We start from the raw sequence: 16,253 nt of genomic DNA, 5'->3' as shown, positions 1-16,253 counted from the left end.
TAAGCTACACATATATACTCATTCTTGGCTCATAGATAGGTTCACATAATTACTTCACATTCTTTATAGCATATTGAATCTTTTACTGTAGCAAAAGGAGTCAAAGAAGTTATGGCGCCTATTGGATATGGACCAGGACTGGGTCATGTGAAGACAACCATACTTGACTAATAAAGAAGAAATATTGAAGCATGTAGTACAGATATAACTGTCATGTACCAACAGTAGGGACCACTGTTTTTTGGATTGGAAGGATGGACAGCTCTTATTTTAATTGTAAAATCTGTTCTCTTTTCTCTACCCCAGCACACCAGAGGATTCAAGTGGCATTTCAATAGCAGTAAACCAATAGGGTCTTGATCTTTCATATCTCTTAGACTCAGAGCATGCTTAAGGGTAAGAAGCTCTTGATGGGACTCATCAAAGCAAGATTTCTAATGTCCTACCAATTCTTCACCCATTTGCTGGGAGAGGGTGAAATAAATTCCAACAGAGGGAAGCAATGAACATTGAACAACTGACTCTAGAGGGTATCTGGCAAAGTTCTTTTCAATTGCAAAAGAAAGTAATATGAAACAGCCTCCAAGATCTTTCTGTAGCCTGAAGCAAAACAGCCTGCAGGAGTAGATCCTGGAGAATAGTAAAGGATTTATCTGCGGGTGGGGGTGGGGAAATAGGGAAAACATTATGTGTAAGATGATAAATGAATGTTCATCTTTCCCAATATCACACCCACTTGCCTAACCTCCAGGCAATATTGCAGCATCCTACATCTGATTCCCATCTGCCAGTTTTACCTGAGGGCAGAGAAGAGACAAAAACAGTGCTGAGAGGTCATTGGTGAAGAAATACAGCAGGGATCAAATGAGGGCAAAGTGATTCCTGCTAAATGCAGGCCCACCCAGGAAGACAGCACCCACTGAGTCCTCAGTCCGGAGCAGCACATCCAAAATTCTGCACTAGAGTCATGTTAGGAGTTTGTCTCCATCCTAAATCTTTCTTATTCAAGTCAAGGTACAAACTTCAATTCTCCTAGGCACCAGTTTTGAACAGAGGATTTTCCTACGAGGAAATACTTTTTTAAAAAGGTCCTGGGAGTGATGTAAATATGGCATTCCCGGGAGCTTTAAGAGCCTGCAACTTTATTACCATTTCATTCTTTGAGATACCCTAGGGCATTTTGTGCTATATTTGAAACTACAGACTAAAAACTCCAAATGTCACTCTCTCCTTTACATTACATTACACCATTAATGTAATACAAAACATTACACCAATGTCATTCAATATGGCATCAGCAGATTATATCCTCAAGGGATCATAGGTTATCAAACTTGTGTTTTCATATTTATATAGTAATTAGGTAGAAAAGAAAATGAGCAGATACTGAATTCTCTGGGTGCAAAATTTCTAATTGAGTAATAGAACTTGATAGCTGAGTTTGGGCTTTTACTTATCTGCTTTTGGTGCTACAAGATTGCTTAAGTGGTGGAGTTTAATTTGGTTAATGTTGTTCTAATAACAGAGAAGGATTCTGAATGGGATGTTAAAATGCATTTGTTTATTTTTGTATACTTTTACTGGATATGCTTTTTGGTGGATGGGTTAGAGCCAAGATAAGGGTTAAATCAGTCAAAGGGTGGTCTTGTAGAATGAAACGTTTGTTTCTTAAAAAAGTAAAAGTTTCCTCTAGTCACATGAAAGTGTCATTTGTTTTCTAAGTGCTTTAGCTAATGAATAATTTAAGAAATGGTGAGTTTTGAGACCAGAAACATACTTTCATATGGTAGAGTACGTGTCTTGTTTGTGTGAGGCTCTGGGTTGAATCCTGGGCACTGCAAGAAACATAATCTAAATGATGAATTCATATCATCCAAAGGACAAAAGTTTTAAGAGAAAAATGGTGGGAGAATTAGAAGATGATTGTCTAGCTATGTAAGATGCAAGAGATAGTCCTGAAACTGTTTGTGGCCCCAGGCCTATTTTGTTTCAACAAAGCATCATTTATTCCATTAGGGAAATATTTCACTTTTAATTTATTTTAACTGGTTTTATGGTACTGTGGCACTGTAGCACTGTTGTCCTTTGTAAACCTAGATCCAGTTATTAGGCCTTGTTCCAAAGTAGCACATATGCAAGGAAAAAAAACAGATCAGTGACTCAGTTAAGCAAGAAACAATAATTTTTTCTGATAGGGACTTCTAATTTCTTTCAATATGGTTTGATCTTTTGATATGCTAAATAATCCTAACAAAAAGAATGCCTGTGTTCTTTATTACTCCCCTGAATTCTAAAGAATTGATCCAGATACAAGATTCTTATTTAGGTACCCATTGTTTAGATCTCTTTGTCAAATATATTTAAAGAGTAAATTTCTTGAAGCTTATCCAAAGTTATATTATTTTATGTATACTTATTTATATATAAATTGCTATGCCTAAAGTTATATTCTTTTAGAAATATCAGTGAATAGTTAATACCTTAGTAAAAGTTTAATTTACAAGCTTTTTAAAATTATAAAGAAGTTATAATTTATACCATTTATAACATTTAGTGTTATTTCAGTTTTGCTAAATTTTTGTGTTAAAATGATACCTTGTTAGGGGCTGGAGCAATAGCACAGCGGGTAGGGCATTTGCCTTGCACGCGGCCAACCCGGGTTCAAATCCCAGCATCCCATATGGTCCCCTGAGCACGGCCAGGGGTGATTCCTGAGTGCAGAGCCAGGAGTAACCCCTGTGCATCGCCGGGTGTGACCCAAAAAGCCAAAAAAAAAAATGATACCTTGTTACTTTATTATATGTTACTTTATGTCAAGCATAATTTTATGTATATTGCTCATTTTCATGTCATTTTTCTTGGAAGTTACTACTTCTTTTGTAAATTCTCTTTTATGAGATGTTCTGCTGTATAATACCTTCTCATATTATAAAAAATTGGATCTTTGATTTTGCCTTGGAAATAAGTATTTTTATATTTTTTATATATTTATGAATTTTCATATCATATTTATAATTTAGCTTAGGCAAACAAGTCTTTCCCTGTTGTTAAAATATTGCTTTTTTTTCCTTTTGGGTCATAGCCAGCAATGCTCAGAGGTTATTACTGGCTCTGCACTCAGGAATAACTCCTGGCAGTGCTATACTATTGTTCCAGCCCCAAAAGATTCACTGTATCATTGTCATCCCGTTGTTCATCGATTTGCTCGAGCGGGCACCAGTAACATCTCCATTGTGACACTTGTTACTGTTTTTGGCATATCAAACACGCCACTGGTAGCTTGCCAGGCTCTGCTGTGCAGGCGAGATACTCTCGGTAGCTTACTGGGCTCTCCGAGAGAGAGAGACGAAGGAATCCGAATCCGGGTTGGCCATGTGCAAGGCAAACACCCTATCCGTTGTGCTCCCGCCCCAGTCCAAAATGTTTTATAATAATATTAAACAAAATTTTAACCAAGCAACTAAACAGACATACATGCACAAGTATATCCATAGATATGAAGAATATACACTGTGAACAAGTTGGATTTTTCCTAGAAATACAAGGTATTATCAAAATTAGAAAACAAAGCAATGATGGGACTGGAGAAATAGTATAATAGGTAAGGCACTTGCCACGCATGTGGCTGACCAGGGTTCAATCCCTAGCAGTCCATATGGTCCCGAGAGCACCAAAGGTTACTTTTTAAAAATAGCCTTTTCCCTAATTTTTTGAGTAGTTCTGCTTCTTCCTATGGTTGCACCTTTCCAGGGATTCATCTAAAACTATTTTGATGTCAGGAATGAGTTAGGGATTGTTTTCCCACACTATTATTACTGAATCCAAGCTTTGGGTGCTTGCTGCTCATAAGACAATACTTAAGACATAAAAGTTGGTGTGAGAAAAATAGGATGATTCAGTTGTCAGCAACCTGAGAAGATGACAGACTTTGAAACAAACAAATTTACTCTTAGACTAAGAACTGGGATTTATATAGAGGGAACAATAGGTAGCGTGACAAGGAAGTGAGTGTAGTTATGATGCTCACTGCTGGGTGTCATGTGATTTAATTATAGTGGTCTGCTATTTCTTTGAAAATAACAATTTCTTCTTCTGGGATTCTGAGGTATATTCTTCAGAGATCTCTCTTCAGTGCACTCAATGATTCTTCATCTTCTATTATAACATTAAACACATAAAAGATGAAAGCATGCCTTGTTATTATGAAAACAGACATGACAAAAGCCATGAGGAGTGAGAAATATATACTGCCTGGAGATATGACACAGTGGAAGAGTGCTTGTCTCGCATGTGTGAGGTCCTGAGTTCAATCCTAGAACTGAAAATAAATAAACAAAAACAAGATTTAAATAGGACAAAAAAATAGCTCAAGGATAGAGGGAATACTTTTATTCTTCCTCACCAGATGGTCCTTAAGTATCCCAGAAAGTGGTCTTCCTCCAAAAAGTGTATATCACTGTATCAGTGTCATCCCATTGTTCATCAATTTGCTCAAGCGGGTTCCAGTAATGTTTCCGCTTGTCCTTGTTGCATTCAGGGTCAGGGGAATGAGGCCCATTATTGTTACTGTTTTGGGCATATCAAATATGCCATGGGTAGCTTGCCAGGCTCTGCCATGTGAGATTCTGCATCGCTCTCTTCTGGGAGCTTTGTTTTATAATTTGATGAGATTACATGGTGCCAGGCAGGAGGGGGGCGTGAGTGCCAAGCTACTGGAAAACTGGGAATCTGGGTGGAGGAGGCCGAGTCCCAATCCGAGCAGGTTTGGTGTTCTCAGTCATGGGTCCTGCAGTAGAAAAAGTGTATATAGAAAAAATAAAATTGAGGCTCTAATGCTCTATCACTTACATAGTCACTTATCACTCTTCATGGGAAAATTTCCCACACATTATAAGTATCTTTTACCTAAGACTCTAAACTAGATTTAGTTTATTTTTGTACTGTTTTTGTTATTTTTTATGCTGTTTTCGCTGATTCTGTCCCTTTTCTGATTTTTCTATTTCTGTATAATACCATGCAATCTTAATCCCTGTTATCTTTGCTCAGTTCTTAAGTATGCAGAATTGAGTTATATTCCTCAGATCATGACATTTGTGTTTTGTGATTTCAAAGTCCTTCTATTATTTATTGATGCATTTTATTTATCTAAGCAAACAATAGATAAATAAAAGAAATGCATCAATAAATAATAGAAGGACTTTGAAATCACAAAACACAAATGTCATGATCTGAGGAATATAACTCAATGTTAATGTTATTGACCTTGTAACTTTTTTGTTTTTACTTTTGGGTTACACCCAAAAATGGTCAGATTACTTCTGGCTCTGTGTTCAGGAGACCATATGTGGTGCCAGGAGTTGAACCTGGGTCAGCCATATTCAAGACAAATGCACTATCTGCTGTTTTATCTCTCTATCCCTTGTACCTAAAATTTCTTTGTAAAATATAAAATATGTTGTTGAATTTTGATGCATAATCAATACTAAAAATATTCCTACCTTATGAAGATTTAGAATAATAAATAGGTATTTGTCCTTGACAAATGTGTTTTTCTAAATTCCTGTGATTTTAATCTAATTTTTACCATTTAGAAATACAGCTTGGGAATTTCCATTAGATCTCTGATATATAACATATTTGCATTCTATAAATAAATTGCATCTTACCATATGTTATTGTTTTTAGATTTAATAGAGTTGCATGAGTTTTCTTTATAAATTATAGATACTAAACCTTCACCAGAATTATATATTTCAAACATTTTCTTCCTAATCTGATACTGTGCATTGTTTTTTTGTTTTCTTGGTAAACATTCTAAAACACAAAATTTTCCTATTTGGTTTCAGTTGTCTTATTAATTTTTAAAATATTTTTGGTTTTGGGTCCACACCTGGAAATGCTCAGGGGTTACTGTGGCTCTGCACTGTAGGAATTACTTCTGGTGGGGCTGTTGGATGCCAAGGATTGAACTCTGGTCAGCGCTGTGCAATTGCTCCAGCCCCTCAGTTGTCTTTTTCTTGATGAAACATTCAGTTGCTTGATTATTTTCTAGAATGAAGATATTTTTCTTGATAGTATTTGCCTAGGTATTTTTTTCTTGCTATTTCTTGGGGGTGATAGTGCCCTATTTTACTACTTTACTCTTAAAATTTTTTTTGACAGTTTACCCTTTGAACAATATTTACAAGAGCCAGTTTGGGAATTTGCTAATCTTATTATATTTCTATTTTATTGTCCATTTCATTGAATTCTTTGATTTTAATCTTAACCTCTTTGTGCATTCGGATTGCTTTGCTGCTTACTTCTGTCCTCTAGTGTTCCAGAATGTGAATTAAATGCTTAAAATATTTTCTCTTTCTTTCTCTGTTTTAAGCAGGTATTATGTTCACTAATATCCATCAACATTAAGCATAGCTCCAAACATTTTGACATGTGTATGCATTTGTATAAACATTGATAAATCATAATTAAGGCATTCTAATCAAATAAAATATAGTAAATTAGTTTTAAGATGTCTCCAAATGAACTTGTGGAATTTGTTGTACCAAATTCCACAATGTATCAACGATGTAAAATGCTTCACATCACAATAATTGATCATTTTAAGAATGTTAGTGATATTTTACTGTGACTTTATTTACATAGTCTAGTAGTAAATTATGTTGCATGATTATATATATGATCATTATTTAATTTTATTATATGGTTGATTAATTTTAAGATTTTTATACATTAAAATAAAGCTTTCCAATTTTTCTTATTTATTTATAGAAGTTGTTATACATATTCTGTATACCATACCTAGGAATTACTGTCAAGCTATTAAAAAAACAAGTTGTCAATAACTAGAGATTAATAAGAAAAAAATCAAATAGAAAAATTTATTATAGTCTGAAATGCAGTTATTTCCTAAAATATTAATTCCCAAAAATTATTGCATAAAGTGTATCATAGTCCTGTTAGTACTTTTACCTCCAGAAATAAATAATTAAAACTGAGACATTTTCTAAAAGAGAAGGGTTATAAGAAGAACTGGTGATTTTTCTTATTTAAGATGTAAGAAGTTACAAGAGGTCCATAAACGGAAAAGTGAGTGCTAACTATTTGTTATTTTCTGTCCTTCTAACCACTTGGGACACTTATGAAAGGAAACATAACTCAAGACCCACCCTAATGATTCAGAATTCTCTGGAGCATGTCAGTAGCTCCAGAGGCTGCTTCCAGTATCCCCCTGTTCACCTCATTTAAGTGGAACTATTGTTGAGCAATATGCCCTGAAGTCAATGAGAAGATTTGGATAGAACATGTCTTCTTCAGGCTTTTTCTTTGTTATTAACTTTGGAGAATTTACTGAGCACTCTGTCCAGTCCATAGCCAATATACTTGCAGTTTCTTCTCCAAAAGTTGATATCTATAGTGACTTTGACATGTTTATTAAATACTGTTTTCTGCACCAAATGAGAAAATGCCTGACAATTTTTTGAAGAGGGACAGAAGGTGCAAGTTCAATGAAGAAGGGAAAACCTGGAATACATTGCAGTAAGTTGCTTTTAATATGATCTTTCTTAGATTTGGATGTTATTTTTTATTAATTTTATTTTAACTCTTCTCAGTCCCTTCCATTGATTGTTGTTTAATGAGAGGAGGAGCACACACTCTGGTTGCAGTGCTCATGGGGGGCCACCTAAGCAGAGAGCTATGGTCTCAGGCACACATGGAAGCAGTGCACCAGAGTTTACACCCTTTTGTGGCACCAAGAATCACAAAGAGCAGTGCCATTAGCATAGCACTCAGCATGTGAACCAGTGTTTTGAGTTAAACTCATAGCCTCATGCCTGCCAGGCAAGTACTCTACCACAAAGTCATCCATGCACAGAAGATTTGGTTTTCAAAATTCAACTAATATTATCACTGTATCACCGTCATCCTGTTGTTTGTCGATTTACTCGAGCGGGCACCAGTAACATCTCTATTACACTCAGCTCTGAGATTTTAGCAGCCTCTCCTTACTTGTCTTTCCTCTTTCAGGGTCAGGGGAATGAGACCTATTGTTACTATTTTTGGCATATTGAATACACCACGGGGAGCTTCTCAGGCTCTGCCGTGTGGGTGGGATACTCTTGGTAGCTTGTTTGGCTCTCCGAGAAGTATGTATATATCTGTTACTGTATTTGGGATATGAATACGCCACAGGGGGCTTGCCAGGCTTTCCTGAGTGGGCAATAGACTCTCGGTAGCTTGTCAGGTTCTCCAAGAGGGAGAACTAGACTATTAGATGTAGCGCTTCCTGCCGCATCTCGGCCACGCACTTCTGGGAGCTTGGTTTTATAGTCTCTGGATGTTGGCTGTTGATGGGATTACATGGCACTGGGGGCATTTTCTGGGTGTGAATGCCTAGCTACTGGAAAATGGGGGATCTGGGTGGAAGAGGCCCAGTTCTATCTGAGCAGCCTTGGAGATCTTGGCCCCGGATCCCACACACCTGTTTTCCTCTGCTGATTCCTTCATGCGTGAGGCTCATTTGAATTTGTGGAGAGTGGCCTTGAGCATGGCTGTGGCTGGGTTCCGAGGTCTTCAACTGTTGAGGTTCTGCTCATGGTGGTGGGCGGGGGAAATGCATCTCCTCCCCTCCAAGGGGACTGATTCAATACCAGGTATAATTGGTTTTGGGCCACAGACCTGCAGGGACGAATCTTTTCTATTTCTAGTTCATTCCTGAATGTGGGAGCCACCTCCCTGCCTTCAGTCCAGTACATCCCTCGCCTTCTGTCTGATACCATACACATTTTACTTTGGCCTGGCTCCTGCTCGTAATGAATGTGACATCGACAGGCATGTTGTAGGAAGGAATTTTCTGCTCCCATTCTGAAATACATGAAGCTACTGAAATGCTGCTGCAAGAGTTAGAGCGCCTATGTGGCTGTGGCTGGCTCATGACCTTCTGGCCTTCCAGAATCTGAGCAATATAGTTACTGGAGATTATCCAAATTATTTGGTTCTTAGGACTAAATCTTTTAATGTAGATCTCTCGGATTATTATTATTATTATTATTATTATTATTATTTACAGTGAACTGACTTTATTAAACAACAATTGCAATGCCAAACTTCCTCTGGAGAAAGGACCCCATGGTCCTCCCTTTCCTCACCTGATAGACATGAAAGAACTTCTCTGAGGTTAGTATACTGATGCCTTGGGAAGGGATTCTTGTGCATTGGTTGAATTGAGCTAACAAAACAGTAAATGGATATGGAAGGTATCAGATAATGGGTGATTTTGAGCACAAAAATTACCTTGGAATTAGAAGAGAAAGCTAATGTTTTATCTTGTGCCTCAGTATCCTCTTCTTAAAAAAATATGGCTGTGTGATCTATCATCCTATTTCATATTTAGTAATAAGAATTTAGTAATATGTCATTTTTGGAGAAATAATCTGACAGGTTAATGTTAAATCTGGAGGAAAGGCAAAGCAACATGAGAAGAAAGGCTGATAGTAAATATTTTCTTATAAAAACTTCCACATCCTGGGTGAAGAGTTAAATTACCTTGGAAATATTTTCTTTTCCACATTTGTGTGAAAGAATGACATGCTTTGAACAAATTAGGAGAGGTTTGGGTCTAATGCTATCCCCCAGAATCATATCCTACAACTGGACAGTTTACAAGTCACACTCTACTGACTCACACTTATATTCATTTCCTACTATTTTGATTCCTATTATTTAATTAGGATTAAATCAGATAAAATTATTCTATGCAGAATTTATCTTATTTTATGTGACTAAAGATGGGTCATATGTACTGTCCTTGAATATCATAAAGTTACAGAGAAAGAAAATTATTTCAGTATAATTTGTTCAAAGTTGTGCTGAAGGTAGGTATGTTATGTTGTGGGTACATTTATATATCTAGGATTGGTCACATATTTAAGAATATATATTTGTGAATGCTAACATCTGTGTATGGCATAGGTAAGTGAGAATGGAGAATGAGTGATGTGTGAGTTACAAAGGAAAGTTTTCTTCAATGGAGTCTTGAAAAACCTATACCTGCAAGCCAGATGAAGAGGCATATAACTTTGCAATGTCTTATAGCTGGCTTTTAATTAAGTTAGCCTTTGATTGCAGGTATTCATCAGAACTTTGTAACAGTTTCATAATCTATTTTCTAATAAAAATGTGAGACATCATTGCTTGCTAATTTATTTCTGACATATAGACATATGATTAGCACTGATTTCTACTCTGGGGAGAGTCCTGAGTTGAACCTAAGCCTGCAAACTCTATAAACCAAATAGGACACTTGACTAACTGAATAATAATTTTTAAAATATATTTATGGAATTGGGGAGGTAGCACAGGAAGTAGGTGTTGGTCTCACATGCAGTCAATCCCTGGCACTCTGTATGGTCCTCAAAGCCCTACCTGGAATGATCTCTGAGTGCAGAGCCAGGAGTAAGCCCTAAACACTGTTGTTAAGAATCAAAATGTGAGAATAAAAAACCTACAAGAGGGGCTGAAGCAATAGTACAGTGGGTAGGGCATTTGCCTTGCACACAGCCGACCAAGGTTCGGTTCCCAGCATCTCATATGGTTTCCCTGAGCACTGCTAGGAGTAATTCCTGAGTGTAAAGCCAGGAGTAACCCTTGTGCATCGCTGGGTGTGACCCAAAAAGCACACAAAAAAAATCCCACATAAACCCAAAAACAAAAAACCCACAAAAACTGAAGCTGAAATGATATTACAGTCGGTAGAGTTCTTGTCTTGCACATGGCATACTTGGGTTCACTCATTGATACCTCATATGGCCCCCAATCCCCCTCCAGGAGTGATCCTTACATGCAGAGCCAGAAGAAAGCCCTTAGCACTGCCAGATGTGGCCCCCAAACCAAGTAACAAAGAACAAAACACCCCGTAAAACAAAAATCCAAAAACTCACAAAAATCTACCTGTGTTAAAATTGTTTTTAATCTTTTTGTGTGTGTCAGCTATTTTGAAAATTGACTATTTCTTTTTAGAAGCAATTCTATGTTAATTTAAGTAAATGTTAGCTCACATAGACTTAATATACTCACATAGTTATTTATTAAACCAATATTTGCTGCCAATCTATGATGTTTCAAGGACTTTAATGACATACTGGATAAAACACTCCAGCTTAGTACCTATTAGTCTTTGGCCTCAGAAACCTCTATCAGTATTCCCCAACACCAACGATGAGAAGAATCAGTTAACAGTTGTCCAACAAATAAGGTGTGTGGCAGATTCTTAAGGAAAGTGATACTAATTCTATAATGTGGGTGTAGGGTGTAGGGTAGGGAAAATAGCTTTTATTATCCCCTTCTAGTTTCTTGCCTAAGATACTTTAGTAACAATAGATTCATGGGAGGAAAAAAACCCAAAACTTTAAGTATGTGTACCTTCTGTAATTCATAGCAGAAATTCTGGAAACCCATGTAACGGTTGAAAAAACTCAAGCCTCTTGCTTAAATAACTTCTTTAGCTATGATTAAAAAAATGTTGGGGGTGGTGGGAAAGTGGAAGATCAGCAGTGGGAAGTTACCAGGAAAGGCACAGTAGACACAGGTGTGATGGTTATACAGATTTCAGTGCTGCTTCTCCACTGGTAAGAGCTTTTAGAAATTTTGTGATCTCTACTTTGTACACAAAGGGAGACATAAAACATAGGGATTTTCCTTTTAAGTGTAACTATCTTACAAAAGTCTACTCATTTTCAGAGCTTTTACTTCATCTGCTGTTCCTTAAAAGTGATCATCCTAAAATTACCCCTATGACAAGAAGATATTTTGGGGTAGCATATTTGCCTCTGAGAGGGAGGAGAGGGAGCTATAGCACAGTGGGTAGGATGTTTGCCTTGCACACGGCTGACCCGGGTTTGTTTCCTCTCGGAGAGCCTGGCATGCTACCGAGAGCACCCCGCCTGCATGGCAGAGCCTGGAAAGCTACCCGTGGCGTATACTATATGCCAAAACTAGTAACAACAAGTCTCACAATGGAGATGTTACAGGTGCTGCTCGATCAAATCAATGAGCAACACTGTTCCAGTGACAGTGACAGTGATATTTGCCTCTCCACATGAGCATACCTCTGAGTAAAGGTGTGATGCTGAATTAAAGTCAGTGGGATATTAAATTGTAGTGTCTCCTTACATGGCAAAGAAATTGGCTGGAAAGGTGTCTGGTTTAGGTAATGGAACTGCAGTGATCAACACATGGAGATATGATTGTTCATATTAAATGTTACTAATTTTCATTGTTATTTTTGTTAAGGAAACCTGGTGTTAGTATTTATTATTTAGTATAAAACATTACTGCACTGTACAATCTACAAGAGTTGATTAATATCACTCTGCCACTTTCCCTTTATTTATTATTTCAACAATGAATTGAAATGTCATCAGCTGGATTATCCAGGTGCCTAACACCCCCATTTTCAGATGCATAGGGTATGATTATGAATTTTGAAAAACCTCCTGGGAATTCCCACAAGCTTTTGTTTATTTCTGGTTTTCAATAAGGGCTGTGCCTAGTGATTCTTGGGAATGGAGGTGGCCCAGTGCCACTCCAAGAGATGCTTGACCAGGCAATGCAGACCCAGTGGTGAATTTCAGTTATTTCCCCATGAATTTTAATTTGGAATGTACAGGTTTCTTCTATAAAATGTGAATGCTCCTTTTTAATTATTAATTAATTAAAATGTAAAATTTCTTTGTTTTTATAATGTAGACAACCAACCCAAATCAGCAGTAGCATTATTACTTTATCACCAACAGAAATTATAGGAAGCTATGGAGGAAATATTAAAATATTATTTTGAAATTGATGTTTAGACCTGATATCACATTAAAATATGTAATGTGTTAATAAATGTATTATATCCTATACATGTTTTAAAAAATCTATTTCATTAACTGATTTAGTTGGTTTATTGGTAACTTTAATTAATATATTAAAAACATTGTTTTGAAACATCTTTACCAAAGATATAAAGTGCAAAGAGCACAAGCCTTTTTTTTCATCTCTAGGAGTAGACACAAAAAACAAGGCAGGGAGAAATAAAGGTAGGTGGTAGCAGAGGAATGCTATTTAGTCATAAATCAGAAAAGATGGTATCTGCTTTATTTACCTTAGTAAATAAAGATGGTATTTACTTTAGTAAAAAAATGTGTTATGATTGCCTTCTCTTTTGAAAGTCATCAATCACTGGATTAATATTTGGGAGCTCTAGCTTAAGCTGAAATATGACTGCCAAAGAAACAAAGCACACTCTCTAGAGGTAGATCTTCCTAAGGTTTCTCAAAATGAGTTGTTTACTTTGAGAAATTACCAATCTGAGAATTTAGAGATTGTATAGCAGCTAAAGGACGCATCCAACTAACTGTGGTTTGATCTCAGCACTTAGTGGTACTAAAAGCATCTCCATAGCAGCCCTGGACATCAGTAAGTACCACCAGTTGTAGTTGCGTGACCTAGATAGTACCCAGTACTGTCAGGTCCAAACATTGATCCCTGTGCCCTTGCATTGAACTGCTCATCCAGTTGGCTTCCAAATACCTCAGGGACTCTGAGTCTCCTGAGTACTGCCTGGGAGACCCTACCAGCTCATCCGCCACCAAAGTAAATTAAGAAGAAAACGCCAATCTGGTCCATTTTTACTTCAACACCTTAGTGTCTCGTTCAGTGAAGAGATAACAGGAATGGCTGAATGTCTAAAAAATGAAAAAATACTTTATGACATGGGAGAAATATGGTAAGAAGAGGAAAAGAAGCAAGGGTTTTAGTTGATAAGAACGTGAAAATAAATGGCATGATTTATGGATAAATTCAATTTATTGTTTTGTTACTAGAAGAGTGATATTCAGAATAAAGAAGATGATTCTCTTGATCTACACTTCACTTGCCACATTGCTTTAGAAATGAACCATTATTTAAACATGCTTATCGAAATAACTATTGAAGATATTCCAACTAAAACAACACGATCTTCCTTTAAAAACCATATGAAGGAAATTTTAAATGATTGGGATTAATTGGGGGTGATTCCTAATTATCTCAAAATTTGAATTATCCAGTATGTATTTTGGCTATCTGTACACGTATGTTTAACATTCAGTGACTTCTTGCTAAAAAAAAGTATGAGAGAGACAAATCAGAGCCAGGTAACAGAATTCTTCCTTCTGGGACTCTCTGATGACCCCCTCACCCAGAAGCTGCTTTTTGTCTTATTCTTGGCTGTCTACCTGACCACAGTGCTTGGAAATCTTCTTCTTATGTCCCTTGTTCGGATTGACTCCCGGCTTCACACACCCATGTATTTTTTCCTCTGCAACTTGTCTCTGGCTGACCTCTGTTTCTCTACCAACATTGTTCCTCAATCTCTAGCACACCTGCTGTCTAGGAAGAAGGTCATTTCATTCACACGTTGTGCAGCTCAGCTTCTGCTCTTCCTTATTTTTGGGTGCACACAGTGTGCCCTTCTGGCAGTGATGTCCTATGACCGGTATGTGGCCATCTGCAACCCTTTGCATTATTCTACCATTATGACATGGAAGGTGTGTGCTCAGCTGGCTTCAGGATCATGGACCACTGGCCTCTTTGTGTCTGTGGTGGACACCACCTTCACACTAAGATTACCTTACCGAGGGAGCAACAGTATTTCTCATTTCTTTTGTGAGGCTCCTGCATTATTGGTCTTGGCGTCTACAGACACTCATACTTCAGAGATGGTTATTTTTCTTATGGGGGTCTTAATTCTCCTCATGCCTGTTTCTCTAATTCTGGTATCTTATGGCCACATCATTGTGACTGTGATCAAGATGAAGTCAGCTGCGGGGAGGCTCAAGGCGTTCTCCACCTGTGGCTCCCACCTCATGGTGGTCATCCTTTTTTATGGGTCAGCAATCGTCACCTATATGACTCCCAAATCTTCCAAAGAACAGGAAAAACTGGTGTCTGTGTTCTATGCAATGGTGACTCCCATGCTAAATCCTCTCATCTACAGTTTGAGGAACAAGGACGTGAAAGGAGCGCTGAAGAAAGTAACTGCAAAGAATTTCCCATGTAAGATTGGAATTTTCCACTGATGGTTAGATCCCCTGGCTCCTTGTTAGACTGATACTTGCTCATCAAGACTAGAGTATGGCAAAATTATTGTCTTTGGACTTTACTACTTTCACTGTATCACGGTCATCCCATTGTTCATCGATTTACTTGAGCGGGCACCAGTAATGTCTCTATTCCTCCCAGCCCTGCGATTTTAGCAGCCTCTTCTTACTCATCTTTCCCAATGATTGGAAGCTCTTTCAGGGTCAGGGGAATGAGACCTATCGTTACTGTTTTTGGCATATTGAATACACCATGGGTAGCTTGCCAGGCTCTCTGAGAGGTGTGTGAGTATATATATATGCATATATATGTGTGTATATGTATATATGTACATATATACATATATAATAGAGAGTAATATATATATATGTATTACTCTCTATGATTTGTTGCCTACTGTCTGAACTCCTTTACTACTTTATGACCTTTTATCTGTAAGTTTCATTGTAGAGGGAGGACAGAAATCACAGAACAATGATTCATGGAATTAAATAAATGAATCAGAGTCTTCTTCCTGTTTCTTGGATGTTTGGCAACAGATAAAGAAGCTATCCCCAGAGAAATATTCTTTCATTTTTTTTGGGGAGGAGTAGTTGTGTCACATCCAGTGATTCTCAGGGGTTACTCCTAGCTCTGCACTCAGGAATTGCTCCTGGTGGTGCTCAGGGAACCATAAGAGATGCTGGGGATTGAATCCAGGTCAGCCACACGCATGGCAGACATCCCACTCATCGTACTATTGCTCTGGTCCCTCTTCCATGTTTTGTACCTCATGACCCTATAAAATATTTTTTCATTATGTTATCTTACTATCTCTCTTTCCTAGATCCTAATTCAATGCCTTTAATAAAGCACTTCTGGGTCTCAATCTTTGTACCATTAAATATTTAACATGATTACCATTATTACTTAATCCCTTGTGATGAATTAGTTGCTACATGTTTATGTTCATACACATATGCCTATAGGTGTGTGAATTGGGTGGTTAGAGCATGGCATAATGAAGCTTATTTACAATATATGAACTCTACTGCCTCAAACTCCTATTAAAGAGATGATTACTATGTCTGTACCTCTGTAGAAGTAATCTCAGGGTTGTGAAATAGGCAATAGAAATGTCCCAGAGA

General features: G+C 37.3%; 1 protein-coding gene across 1 annotated transcript; it reads left to right on the top strand.

Annotated features, from left to right (window-relative positions):
• The first annotated feature begins 14,156 nt into the window (after nt 1–14,156).
• On the top strand, nt 14,157–15,104 carry LOC101541100 (olfactory receptor 2D2). Its single transcript, XM_004613688.2, has one exon. It carries the CDS (start codon nt 14,157–14,159, stop codon nt 15,102–15,104), a length of 948 nt encoding a protein of 315 aa, XP_004613745.2.
• The last annotated feature ends 1,149 nt before the right edge of the window (nt 15,105–16,253 follow it).

Source organism: Sorex araneus, chromosome 6, assembly GCF_027595985.1.
Source record: "Sorex araneus isolate mSorAra2 chromosome 6, mSorAra2.pri, whole genome shotgun sequence".
Taxonomy (NCBI): domain Eukaryota; kingdom Metazoa; phylum Chordata; class Mammalia; order Eulipotyphla; family Soricidae; genus Sorex; species Sorex araneus.
The sequence above is the reverse complement of the archived record's forward strand: the minus strand, read 5'-3'. Positions and strand labels throughout refer to the sequence as shown.

What these genes read in the sequence shown, in the direction of transcription:
- LOC101541100 (XM_004613688.2), top strand. Translation starts at nt 14,157, where the DNA reads ATGAGAGAGACAAATCAGAGCCAGGTAACAGAATTCTTCCTTCTGGGA.